Source organism: Electrophorus electricus, chromosome 3 (genome assembly GCF_013358815.1).
Source record: "Electrophorus electricus isolate fEleEle1 chromosome 3, fEleEle1.pri, whole genome shotgun sequence".
Taxonomy (NCBI): domain Eukaryota; kingdom Metazoa; phylum Chordata; class Actinopteri; order Gymnotiformes; family Gymnotidae; genus Electrophorus; species Electrophorus electricus.
The window spans coordinates 20452594-20466643 of NC_049537.1; the positions used below are offsets into that span (position 1 = coordinate 20452594).

The 14050-nt window shown below is 38.8% G+C and overlaps 1 protein-coding gene across 1 annotated transcript; it reads left to right on the top strand.

Annotated features, from left to right (window-relative positions):
* The first annotated feature begins 52 nt into the window (after nt 1–52).
* Nucleotides 53–7233, top strand: rfx6 (regulatory factor X, 6). Its single transcript, XM_027001676.2, has 19 exons — nt 53–245; nt 496–649; nt 820–943; nt 1065–1126; nt 1253–1330; nt 1478–1505; nt 1721–1828; nt 1923–2000; nt 2090–2203; nt 2283–2332; nt 2493–2652; nt 2760–2898; nt 2991–3100; nt 3189–3306; nt 4160–4282; nt 4376–4582; nt 4730–5242; nt 5500–5709; nt 7049–7233. The coding sequence occupies exons 1-19, from the start codon at nt 53–55 to the stop codon at nt 7231–7233; spliced, it is 2754 nt and encodes a 917-aa protein (XP_026857477.2).
* Nucleotides 7234–14050: the final 6817 nt, after the last annotated feature.

Here is a 14050-nt window from a genome sequence, read left to right on the forward strand (position 1 = left end):
AGGGAAGGTGACTATATATTTAGAGGTTAAGTTCCAGCTCTGTAATATGCCAATGAAAATGAATAGTGGGAGTCCTATAAAAAGTAACACATTTCATCAGCTACAACCACCACAGTTAAAGAGGACTTACAATACTGCTGATGAATTGCACCCATCTAACACTGGTGACCAACAAGAACTTGGAAAAAACATGTTTTTCAAAGACAAGCTCGATGAGGAGGAGGAGGACTCAGGGATTAAATCAGGTAGGGACAAACATTTTAAGTTTGATTAAATCGAGTAGGGACAAACATTTAAAGTCACAAACATTTAAACTGATTTCTGTTTTGCATAATTGCATATAAATATTATTTTAAAATGTATCATTGAGGGGTCAGTGGATTTTTGTAAAACATAGTCCAATCTAATAACACACTAAGCCTTTTGTCAGTGTTTTGTGTGACATTTTATCTTGAATAAGACAAAAGTTTATAATGAGTGTAATTTATGTGACAGAGGCTGATGAGAGCAATGGAACTATATCCTCCGAAGATGAAATTGACCACACTGAATACTCGAAGAATTTCACTCTCAGGGAAACTGCAACAAAGAAAACTATCAGTCAAATTATTAAAGATAAAAAGAAACAAACTCAACTAACACTGCAATGGTATATATATATATATATGTATATACACACATCAGTGAATGCTTACCAATTTCATCTAGCCAATGTGCCATTAGTCTGCCACTTAGACACCACCCTGTGAGATGAACCTTGGGCATTTAAAAATGTTGTTGCTTCATCAGCACTAAAGTTTTGATGTTTTTGGCAATTAGGCTTGAGGAGAATTACATTGTGTGTGAAGGAGTATGCTTACCACGATGCATCCTTTATGCACACTACCTAGACTTCTGTCGGAAGGAGAAATTAGATCCTGCATGTGCAGCCACATTTGGAAAGGTAGGTGAGATTCTGAGACTTCATACACTGTAAAAACATGTAACCATATTGGAATGTTATTTTGTTCATCAAACAAAAACCAGTGTGATTTGTTGAATGCATATTTTCTGTAAAACTGTAGACCATAAGGCAAAAATTCCCTCTCCTTTCAACCCGGAGGCTTGGCACGAGAGGCCATTCAAAGTAAGACAAAGATAGACTGCAGAGAATTAAATAATTAATACTGAATTAAACCCACAAACAGCTTTTATCTTGTGTTTAAAGACCTCCCAGTGCTGGGCCTCATCAGCAGTTGTCCATGTGTTCCAGGTATCATTACTATGGCATAGGGATTAAGGAGAGCAGTGCCTATTATCATTCAGTGTATTCAGGAAAAGGGCTGACAAGGTAAAATTAGGAATTAGTGTAGAGAAAACAATAATTGTATGATGGAAATGTTTTAATTTATATTATTATAATTTTAATAACATTTAATTTTAATAAAAAATGTTAAATTTAACTTTTAAAAAATACATTTCTTTTGTTTTACAACAGATTCTCTGGGAGCAAACTCAAAAATGAGGTTATCATTTTTATGTTAACATTTGAATGTTATGTTTTATATTAAGTAGGAAATACTCTACACGACACTTATGCCACTATGAGAAATAGCAGAACATTTGTGTCTGGACACATTCTGAACATTTGTGTCATGAGTACTAAAAATAAGTAAAATAGCTGCTGCATTACATTCATAATGAAATGTGAAGACCACAAGTCTGTGTTTGTTATTCACAGGGAGGTTTCACACGGAAATATTCGCTTAGTTCTAAAACAGGAACATTGCTACCAGAATTTCCAACTGCACAGCATTTGGTACTTCAAGACTCTACTTCAAAAGAAAAGGTGTGTCTGTAGTTGTAGTTAACAAAATTGATTATTTAGTTTGGGTCCTTCCTACATATTTCACATCTATATATGTATCCCACTTCTTTTTTAGGTTGACACGTTAATAATGATGTACAAAACCCATTGTCAGTGTATTCTTGACAATGCCATCAGTGTCAACTTTGAAGAGGTACCATTTTGCTATCTAAAAGAATAATCGATTTCTACCTAATCTGCAAAAAAATAGAGCTCAAAGGTTCAATCACGAATGTATTACAGATTCAGAACTTCTTGCTCCATTTCTGGCAAGGTATGCCAGACCATCTCTTGCCTTTGCTGGAGAATCAAGTAATTGTGGACATCTTCTGTGTGTGTGACTCCATACTCTACAAGGTGCGTGTTTGTGTCTGTGTGTCAGCATAAGGTTATGATTTGGAGAAAGCACTCATGACAGACTCTTTGCTTTTCCCAGGTACTGACTGATGTTCTCATTCCAGCTACAATGCAGGATATGCCAGAAAGGTTTGTTTACCCTAAATGTATACAGTGTGCAAAGAAATAAAAATTATTCAAGCTTAACACAAGTATCCTTCTGTTACAAGTTTATCAAATGTATCTGCTTTTGAGTATGTTTTAAATCCATATTAAGTGCTTTTCAGTAATTTCAGGACAATGGAAATAGTCTTTTAGCAGATATTCGAAATTTTGCAAAACACTGGGAACCCTGGATGGAGGCCTCCTTGGAAAATCTCCCAGAAATCCTCTCAGAAAAAAAGATGCCCATAGCTCGCCGTTTTGTGTCCTCTTTAAAGCGCCAGACCTCCTTCTTACACCTTGCGCAGGTCAGCATTTCGCAAACAATGATATGCATTTGACAAGGGAATAATGGGTATACTTTTTGTCTTCTGTGGATCACCGAAGTAATTTCAATGGTTGTGTTTTTCTGTAGATTGCAAGACCAGCCCTTTTTGACCAAAATGTTGTGACCTCCATGGTGAATGACATTGATAAAGTAGATTTAAACAGCATCGGTTCCCAGGCACTACTTTCAAACACTAGTGATCTGGACTTGGATTTCTACTCTGAATGTGAGTGACCACATACCACTCTTGCATTGTGCTGTTGGGAGTATGTAAAAATATGGTTTCCTATTGTGCCTGATTATTTTATTGTTTCATAGATGACTCCATTTCAGTATTTCAAGAGTTAAAGGACCTTCTTAGGAAAAATGCCACCGTAGAGTCTTTTATTGAGTGGCTAGACTCTGTGGTGGAACAAAAAGTCATTAAGGTTTGTTGTCACTAAGACTTGCAATCAACAGACCCAGAGTATCTGCGACTGTAAGAGTGAGCACCTTTTATTTTGTCCTTTTGTTCAGCCCAGTAAACAGAATGGCCGATCAGTGAAAAAACGAGCACAGGATTTTCTGCTAAAATGGAGTTTTTTTGGAGCTCGTGTGATGCACAACCTCACCTTAAACAATGCTACTAGCTTTGGTAAGCCCTCTCAAAGTTTTTATTTAAAATGCCCAACTTTGTCTAATGGACAGCCACAAGCAAGCTCAGCTTTCCTGTTTCTGATATGCAATCACTGACTGTTGTCTGTCAGTATTCAGGTATCTTCTAAATGCACTAGTTGCAGTTTGTCTGAGATTTTACTTCCCACAGCACAAACCCTCACTTCAGTTTGGCTACAAAACCGCAGAGTGCCGTAAAATATAGTGACTCATCTTGAATAAACAAACCTTTATCTCTTGGACACGTGTGCTCTGATTAGGAAGAGCCCTGTTCTAGTCATGTTAGCTTTTGATGGTCGTGCGGACGCACACTAAACCGAACAGTGTCACTTGGAGAGGCCAACACATGACCTCACTGGTCACACACAGCAGACAGGGATGAGAACTGTTAGAAAGATGGTAGTGTATAAAAAAGCCCAGCAGAAAGTTAGATTTATAACCTCCCACACATCCTTACTCTGTAGATTTCTTCTCTTTGCACAGATTTAGTCATTTATTGCAAGCAAGAGGCATTTTAAAAAGAAAGATGAAGTATGTGACCAGTGAGTGGGGAAAGGCTCTCTCCCCCCCCATCATCCATAAACTGCTCTAATTCTTTAGTGCTCTCAGCTGATTCCGTTTAGCACCCATAATAATCAGCATTTCACTTCATGCAATTCCAACCCAACAGGGGCATGAGGATCAGTGAAAACAGTAGATATATGAAATGCACAAAACCACTGAGAGCATCACTACTCTGCAATAATTACCTTTTCTGATTGTGTTGGTATGTATTAAGAATTCTGATAAATGTGACCTAAAGTGTAATGAATGCATTAAAATGCTCTCTCCAGGCTCCTTTCACCTCATTAGGATGCTGCTGGATGAATACATCCTGCTGGCAATTGAAACACAGTTCAGTAATGACAAAGAACAAGAGCTCCAGAATCTCTTGGACAAATACATGAGAAATGCAGGTACATCTTTTGGTTTATTTAAAATGATTTTCCATAAGTACTGTAAACCTGTTCTTTATACTAGGTTAACCATAATGCTTTGACTCATTTTAGATGCCAGTAAGGCGACATTCACAGCTTCGCCCAGTTCATGCTTCCTGGCCAACCGTATTAAAACAGGAACTATGTCCAACGATTCTTCTGTTAAGAATGAGACCCATCCAGAGTACGCATACTTTTCTGTCCCGAGCGCACAGCATGGGCTGGGAGCCAATGTGGTGGTGTACCAAGGGACAGAGCCAGACAGCTTTACTCTATCTGGTATTCACCCAATATAAATAATAAAAAAAACATTACATACATTATATACATAGCTCAAATTATGAAACGTATTGAACAGTGATGGGGAAAAAATGTAACAACAACCTAAAATTACTTATATTCTCATTTTCTGTGTTGTTATTCTAGGACAACTGGACTATTCTCAAAGCAGTGGACCCCTGATCACCCCTCCAATCTCCCCAGCGATGACGAACCGAGGTAGCGTGATCAACCAGGGCCCCATGGCTGTCAGATCCCAGAACAGCTGCCCCATGCAGCCCCTCATTCCATGCCAGGCTTTCCCTGAAGGCATGTGCCAGAGCCTAGCCAGTTCCGGCCCCGGCTACTACTCTAGCTCCCCCACGTTCCAGCCCACCAGCCTGCCACTCACCCCGACATCAACCTACCAGGCTCGCAGTGAGAGTGGTCGGTACATGTCCTTCAGTGGGCAGCAGATACCAAAGGACTGCTTTAGTAGCAGCTGCAGCGCAGTACCATACAGCTCCAGAATCTCGTCTGCCAGCTACACGTCCACCTCAGACCCCACAGCCGATGCCCAGGATGTGCAGCTACTTGACCCAGCAGGGTACAGCTTCGGTGGGGGCAGTCTCAGTGGAGGGGCTTATTCGGGCCCAATTTACACCAGCACAGGACACAGTGGTGAGAAAGATGACATAGTTGCACTTTGTGTTTAGTGTCCATGCTGGTTAGGTGATTAGTGCAAAGTAACCAGTGTACAATTTCTTTTTAGTTCAAAGTAGAGGTTTACTTAATTTGGTTCTGCCAATGACTCAACATATAGGCTTTGCAATAATAATTTGTATAATATGTGTAAACATATATTTTTGGACAAAGAGCTTAATTTCATTTCCCTGTAGTTTGTCTTGAGTGAGTATGTTTTGTTTCCTGACCACCAGGTTACTATGGGAATACTGGCTATGTGGACACTCAGAGGATGGGCCCACTGATTGACCAGCATGTATCTGTGATCAGCAGCGTGAGCTCTACTCGCTCTGCCCCTGGGTATGCTGACGTCCACGATCCTCTCAACATCCTGAACGACACAGGCAGGAAGGCAATGGCTTCCTACTACCCTGGACAGCCTCCCTTAATTACACGCACAGCAGGTGAGAGGAAACACACAAAACTCGCAATACTTGCTCTCTGTTAAAGAATATATTAAATGTAAATGAAAGCTCACTATAAGAGCATAGTGCATTTTTTTTAACTTTTATTAATGTATGCCTAGCATTTCCTGAGCTGGCTGAAATTAAGTCAGAAGTAGGTTATGTGGATACCTGACTATCACACCTATGTGTTGGACATCCCATTCCAAAACCATGGGCATTCATATGAATCCCCCACCCTGAACCTCTCCTTGCAGCCCCATGGGCCTCAGCTCTTCTGGGAATACTTTCCAAAAGACTGTAGAGTATGTCTTAGGGTATTTATGCCCATTCAGTGCCCATTTGTGAAGTCAGGCAATGATGATGGAGGGGATAGCCTGTCTTACTGTCTGTGTTCCAAATGTGTTCAGTGGGATTAAGGTCACTGGAGTTCCTATACAACAAACTCATCAAACTAAGTCTTTATGGACCTTGCTTTGTGCACTAGGACACAGTTATACTGGAACAGTGAAGGGATTTCCCAAAAATTGTTGCCAGAAAGCTGGGAGCATTATCTAAGATGTAGCTAATGCTACAGTTTGCAAAGACATCGTTCTTCACTGGAACTAAGAGGCAGAGCCCAGTACAGCCCAGACCATTTTCCCTCTAAACCAAATTTTACTGTTAGCACTATGCATTTTGTTAGGTAGCATTCTCCTGGCATCCCCCTAACACGGGTGCATCCACCACATGGCAAGAGGGTGAAGCATGATTTATCATTCTACAACACATTTCCACTGTTACAGAGTGCAGCGCTGGCATGCTTTATACCGCTCCAGCTGAAGCTTGGATTTGTGTAAAGGCCATGAAAACCCACTTCATGAAGCTCCTGTTACACAGCTCTTGTTCTTGTTATTGTGATGTTGCTCCCAGAGGCAGTTTGAAATTCTGTAGTGAGTGATGCAACAGAATAGGCAATATGCCCATCAGCACTCGGTGACCTTGCTCTGTGACGTTACATCATCTACCACTTCGTGGCTGGGCTGTTGTTATTCCTAGATGCTAACATTTCAAAATATCAGTTCCAGTTGACCAGGGCAGACATTTCATGAACCAGAATGTGGCAAAGGTGGCATCCTATGACAGTGCCACGTATAAAGTCACTCAGTTCTTCAGTACGGTCCATTCTACAGCATTTGATATTTGCATGGCTATGTTCTTTATTTTAGAAACGTAATAGCAAAATGTCACTGAAAATCTGAGCTCAAAAATTAAGAGGGGTGTCCACATACACTTTACTTGGCCATATAGTTTATTTAATTGTTATTAACATTTTTGTTTGTCTTTGTGTGTGTTGCAGGGTCTTCAATAGCACCTCCCATTCCCTGCTCTGTGTCTCCATGCATGTATGGCACTACCACACACTATCATCATTCCCAAGATGCATTGCTGCCTCAACAGAGCACAGTCGAGGTGCGGGATATGGTGTCCTCTCTGCCCCCCATCAACACAGTGTTTATGGGGTCAACCTCTGATCCATGCTGACTGTTAACAAAAGACGTTCAGGCATTCTTCATTCCTGCTAGATTCAGTAAAAGAGAGGCAGCAGGTCTGTGATATAAATAGTTATTTTAGAGTATTTTTCGAATATCGTGTAAGTATTATTCAAAACACTTTTTTTCTGTGGCCATCATTAATGTGAGAAATTGTTCAGTGCAGTACAATCTATAGAATTCCATGCAGTTAGCACATCTTGTATTTTTTATATTATCTTAAAGTCCATTATTTCTGATGTTTATAGTTGTTTATAAGATAACTGTCCCAAGTGGCAATATAAAAATTTAGCATCCATAACACCCTTAACATTTGTCCTAGTTATTGCCATATAAGATAAATTATTCTATTGTGTATTTTTAAGGTTAACTCATGTCATTTAATAATGTGTGGAAATAATTAACATGGATTATTGTGATCTTTGATGCAATATATTTGCCTAATCTTTAATTACAGACAAGTGTTTCAAATCAAATGAGAGTGCTAACAACATATAGCTTTCCTCCAGAAAAATAAGATCATTGGATGATGAGGGGAAAAAATAGTGTACTAGGAGTTAAATAACCTGAGGTTTGGACGCAGGAAACCTTTAAGACCTATTACACACTGTTATGTGCTCTTTAACTGTTCTTATCTTTTCACATAACACCCATGTGCCAAAGCTGTGTGAATACATGAGGCTTTAATGGGTAAACCAGACCCTCTGTGGTCCTGCTAGAGATTACAAGCAGGAAACACAAGTGAAGAAGCTTTGGATCAAAGTCAGACGTTATCTGCACTGGGAAGAGATTAGGTGATTCCTCCATTGTACAGTGGGTTAAGATATGGCCTGATAAAACTGTTGACCAAAACCAGAACCAATAGAAGCATTTAAGGCCACAAGCTGTTTATACATTGTGACCCTCAGAAGGGGAAAGGGGCGTTTTATCCTTCCCTGTGTTCTCCAAATTGAGCTTTGTTAGTCTTTCAGCAGATGGAAGCTAATAAAACCATAATCAGTAACATTAGATTGGCACTGCATTTGTGTACAGAAATGATATCGCCTCAAAGCTGTACCCTGTATTTGAATATACTGAGCTGATACTTGCTTGCCATGGGTTAGATGAGGATTTCAGCATTTGTCCATACTGTGTATAAAGAACTGAGAATTAATGATAAAATTGTCCCCATTGTGCTGTCTTTTATCTACTCAAGGGGAAAATCCATTTCAGCCCTTGGACTGGAACAGATGGCTTGAAATGTAATGATTACAAAATCCTGACGTTAAAATAGTTTAATTGCAAAGTCAATAATGCCCCCAACAATTGGCAGGCCTGTAGTGTAAAAACAACAGAAGGCGGAACGCAAACTTTGGGACAATGTTTAACCAGAACTTTGCATTAGGCACAGAGCCTCCATATGTACCACATCCAGACCAAAGATCAACAGATCCGGTGCAATTACGTGGCACCTTCTCACCATCAACCTGAGGGAGACAGAGGGGTTTGTGCCATACTGCGGCCCTGTGCTCAGTCATGGTCACATTTAGTCAGCACTACCGTCAGTGTGGAGAAAATGAGTCACAGTCTTAGTTAGAGCCATAATTGTAAAACCTGTTTACAATTTAATGCAGTGCATTTGTAGATGCATTAAGGTATTATTAGATCAGTGGTCTTTTTTGTACACTGTGGAATACAGAATGAAAATTTTGTAAATCCTTTTATTTAAAAGGAACATATTCACTTATTAATGGTGAAAGTATGTTTCCGGGCAAATCACAAGGGTTTTTTTTGGGGGGGGGGGGGGGGGGGGGGGGGGGGGGCGTTATTATTCTTAAGTGATCTAATATTCATTGAGTAGAGGACAGAGAGGAAACTGATTTTTGATGTATTTATTTCTTAGATCCTAACTTGTTTACATGAATGAAAGCAAAATTAGAAATGATTTTTGTATTAATAGTTCAGCCCGCTGTTTCTGAATTTTTCCTGTTTACTGCTTTTTCATATCTGGATGATTTGGATGAATATAGCATTGAGAGCTACACTCACAGCCAACAGTAGATGTCACTGTAGAGCATTGTTGCTTTGTCGCTATAGTTACCGACTTTTCAGAACGCTTCAGAAACTTTCTTTCAAAAAAACTTTCTTTTTTCAAAAATGATATAGCAATACATCTAACCACCTTTTGGACAAAACCTAGCTAGTTTCCACAGAAAGCTCCTGATTTCCACAGGAAGCTCCTGATTGAGCTTCTTATGTGCTAACTGACCAATAGCAAATTTGTATTGTTCGCTCCTCCTTTTTGAAAATTAGGTTGATCGTTTTGACCGTTATCGCTCTATTAGATGTGTGAGAGAAAGAATAACAGCATATTCTGTCACTTCTTTCTCTCTGAGTGATCATTTTACATGTAAATATAACCAAAATCACAACACAGCCTTTGTCTTTTAAATGATGTGTATGGTGATTTTGTCGGTCGACGTCAAGAGTATAAATCAGACTTTTAGCAGTGCTGCAGTCTGAAAATCGCTTGGAAATGACTGTTGGTTAACGTTTCAGTCACCATTTCGTACTTGTCCGTTGTCTGACAACAGAAACAGTAAAATTGTAAATGAGAGCATCTTCATTTTGAATTCAGATGTAATAAAATACAGCAGCTGAGAGATTAGGAGAACCAGATGTAAAGGACTGACACTGCAGCATGCACATACAACGTAGTGAGTTCTTTGTGTATCACGTCATCTTGCACCATTTAGCAACTTCTGAGCTGGCTTTAGCTGCTTTCTGTTGAAAGCATTTGGCAAAACTGAGCATTTCTCACCCACTGTGAGGGTAGCCTGTTGTGGTAGGGGCTGGTAGTCTTCACAGAAAACCTGACTGGCTCCCAAAAGGTTTGATCATGGCCGGATTAACCATATGCTTTAGACTGCAGGGCCCCCATAAGTAGGCTACAGCGGCCCTCGCTTCGGAGTAATGGATGATGTAGGTGTTGTGCACCCGTGGCCGTTTATGCAAAGAAGCCTCCAGAAAGCAGCATTTGTAAAATCACAAGTTATCGTTTTATGTTTGCTAAATAGGCTATACACAATTTCTGGTCATTTTCATTTGTACTTTAGCTCGTTAAAAGTACAAACGGCTGTGAACGTGGTGCTACCAAAGACCCCACCGCTCTTGTTAAACTAAAGGTTTCCACGGAATCATGCAGTGCATTTTCAAGAGTCAATTAGTATAAGCCTAAATCCAAGTTGTGGTTGTTATCGCGTTAAACACATTTTTGGTTGAACACCAAAATTAAATAAACATTTAAACATTCACATACCCCCGTTCTTGCTGTAGCCTTTATCTAGGTTTGCATTCATACAGCCTACTGAAAATGTAAGATCCATCCCTGGGGGCTCATGTTAATGGCTTAAAAAAGAATCCCAACAAGTTTAAACCACTTTTGTGGCATGTAGCCTATTTCATCCATATTCTCGCCACCTTGCAAGATAGAGAGTGCACTGAAATATTACTGGTTTTTGTTTAGGAACTACTTTGTTTATCATTTATTAATACAGCAAAATCATGGCTATGTATGCCTAATGTTTTTCAGGAGTGGTCAAGTCATTTTAGAGGTCATTTGCTAGGCTATAGTCCTGTTCAGATTGTGCATTTATTCTTTTTGTTAGTTTTATTTTCCCTGTTGCATCAGAATTAGTGTATACTATTTTATTGTTACTTACCGACTTATCCATTATGCTGTCTTTTTTTTTTTGTATATAAAATCTTAATTTTAAGGAGTCGCAAATGTTTTTATAGCCTAAGTGCCTAATCCAGTCTTGACTGTCAACAGTGTGTGCATCCTCCTCTCTGGTTGGTAACGTTAGCTACGGTGATGTCTGCTTTCATGGTTCTCTCCAGCCGAGAGACAGAACAACTGGCAATAAAGGAGTATTCACAAGCTCCTAGATGACTTTCTGAAGGGAAGTATTAGTGAATGTATCACTGCATCAATAATGCTGAGCAGAATGTTTCCAGTCCACTTGAGATGGCGCGGTTGAAAGGAAAAGCAGGTTGTCATCCGTAGCAACACTTGAATGTTATGAATTTGGTGTATACAGAGCAGGCTATCAGCAATGCCTGTCATAATGTGTGATCGTTAAAGTCTCTAGTGGGGATGGTAGAAAATTATTTTTTTCCCCTTATAATTCCCTTTTGAGGCTGTAATGGAATATTACGTTTGTTTATGCTGACAGTTATATATTTCTTACCTTTTTGTGTGTTTCCCGGTATACATTGGGCTAACTGTTTATGCAAATTATTTTCTTAATCATCTTTTTAGACCTTTGTTTGTTGTTCAGTGCAGTGTAACAGTTTACTTGTTTATTTATTTGTTTAACCACCTGGATTAAAACCACGTGACATCTGTAGCCATGAGGGCCTGATATTGCTTCTAAAGAGGCTTTTCAAAGATTTGGTTGATCCAACTCTTTCAGATTCATTAATGCTCTGGTCATTTTTGTACACAGTAAAATAACATAGACCAGACAGCCAGGTATGACTATGAGCCTCCCAGTACATCAGATAGCATTGACATAGAGATCATGAATATTACTTTAGTGTCTGCTTGATTTATTTTTTATTTTTATTATTATTATTAGCTATAATGTTTTGTTGATTTACTGACAATGACTTTCCAGTGCAGTTTTACCTCATCGGATGGTGGCTAATTAATCCAGTCTAAATATTTGCCATCCCACAACAGCATTGTTAATTTTACAGATGTCTCTCAAATTTCCATTTTTCCCTCATAAAAGTTGTAGAGTATTGTTATATTAAAGGTTCCACTAAGGAGATTAAAAGACGGGCATTTCCATTAAACAGCATCTTAACAGTTTAGGGCTAGTCTAAGACTAGGTTTATCTGCTAAACCATAGAATAATCTAAACAACACTGTTTTGACTTATTCCACACGAGGGCAGTGTAGTGCCAGAAATTGACCAGGGACCGACCGGTTTCCCAGAAGCTGCCCAGCACAAAGATCATTGTTAAATGGCTGCGCGACAGCACATGGAATACTCTATTTATCAGTTAACATAATCTTAAACCTACAATGCTTTTGGAAAACGTGGCCCAAATTGTTGTCAAAAGGTCTGTATAATTGATTCATACCATTGCCAAGATATCTTGCAATTTGATTAATTTTGTATTTGACTGAAAACGAAAGTAGTAGTAAATAGCATTTCCATAGTATTACATAAATAATATAGTGGGTTTACTTTTAAAACCTGTTTTATGTATTGGATGTGTTAAATATAGTCACACAATTTTGTTTTTCAATGATTAGTAAATAGTAATAATAAATGTGTAAAATTCACCAAAGGATTTGAGTCTATATGGAAAACACAAAAAAAGACAAAGAAACCAGCTTCAGATTCACTCAGAACAAGGTCACAGTGAAATTAAACCTGGGATTTCACCTCTGGTCCTGCATGTCATCTTGAGCTTTTCCTCTTTGTGAGTCTTACTTTCATTTCATGCAATAACAAAGAGAAAGCAACCTTTGGTCTATGCTCTCCTTCAAATGAGCCTTGTGCAGCGGTAATCTCTGTATTGTCCTCAGAAAATAAACTTACCTGACACAGTGGGTTAAATATAGGTAATTAGATTCTTGTTTGTGCACCAGATAACAATGCAACATCTATTTAAAAAAATGTACGAAACAAGGGGCAACACAATGTAATAATTCTTTTTAAGGAACAAATGTGTGAAAGAAATATGTGTAGAAGAAGAACTATCATGATTTAAAAATAATGAATGGTTAGCCACAGACCCTTGTACCATACAGAAGCCAAAGGTTGTCTATCAGTTTATAGGTTTTGACTAGCGTGAAGCCCAAGAATTCCACAACTGCATGTGTCTGACCCCAAGCGAGCAGCAGCCCAGTGTAACTGTATTTGGAGAGCAGAAACAGACATCGTAGGCATTTCTCTCATTGGTGGTAAATATCTGGGGGAATCTCTTCACGTCCCCTGCCAGAGACAATCCTAATCACTGCACAAAAGGGAAAGGCAGGCATCTCCACTCACAGAACAATAACAATAATAACAATTAATAATAACAATAAAACTTTCTTTATAGAGTGTTCTCCAATGTTTGAACCATTACAACGGACCAGAAACCAAAGATTAAACAAATAAATATATATAAAGGGAACAAAAACTAAAATGCTAGTTGAAAATTAAGTCAAAAATAATGAATGAATCTGGAAGAGAAAGTTTTCACAGTCAGTATATGAATTTTATTAATACAGTTCACTGGTGCTCAAAAAGACGTTCCTGTGTAGATAATTATCATTGAGCTATGCGTGCAATGGCACAGGGGTGCACCACTCCAGTCCTGAATGGTCAAAGTTTAGCCCAGTTTGGTGGTTTCCCTGCTCTAATACTCCCAGGTTTCCTTGCTCTAATACTCCCAGGTTTCCCTGCTCTAATACTCCCAATAACCCTGCTAAGTAACTGATTAGTTGAATCAGACATGTTTAAGTAAGCAAATCACCACACCATGCTGTACCTCTGCTTAGATTATTAATCTTCTTTAATGCATCGTTGGCAGGTAAATAAATTAATTCAATTCTCAATAAAGCAAAGTGGAATAGAACTGAAATTTTAATTAGAATAGAAATGTAAGGTTTTGTGACAGCTTATACTAACGGGGCATGAGTCTTTCTTGAGTCTTCAGGAAAATAAAGGAAAACATTATTATATTCTCCATGAGCTAATAGAAAATTGTGCTTTCTCTGTCTATACTATAGTTCAAAGGAGATATTGAATGTTGAATGTTGTACAAGA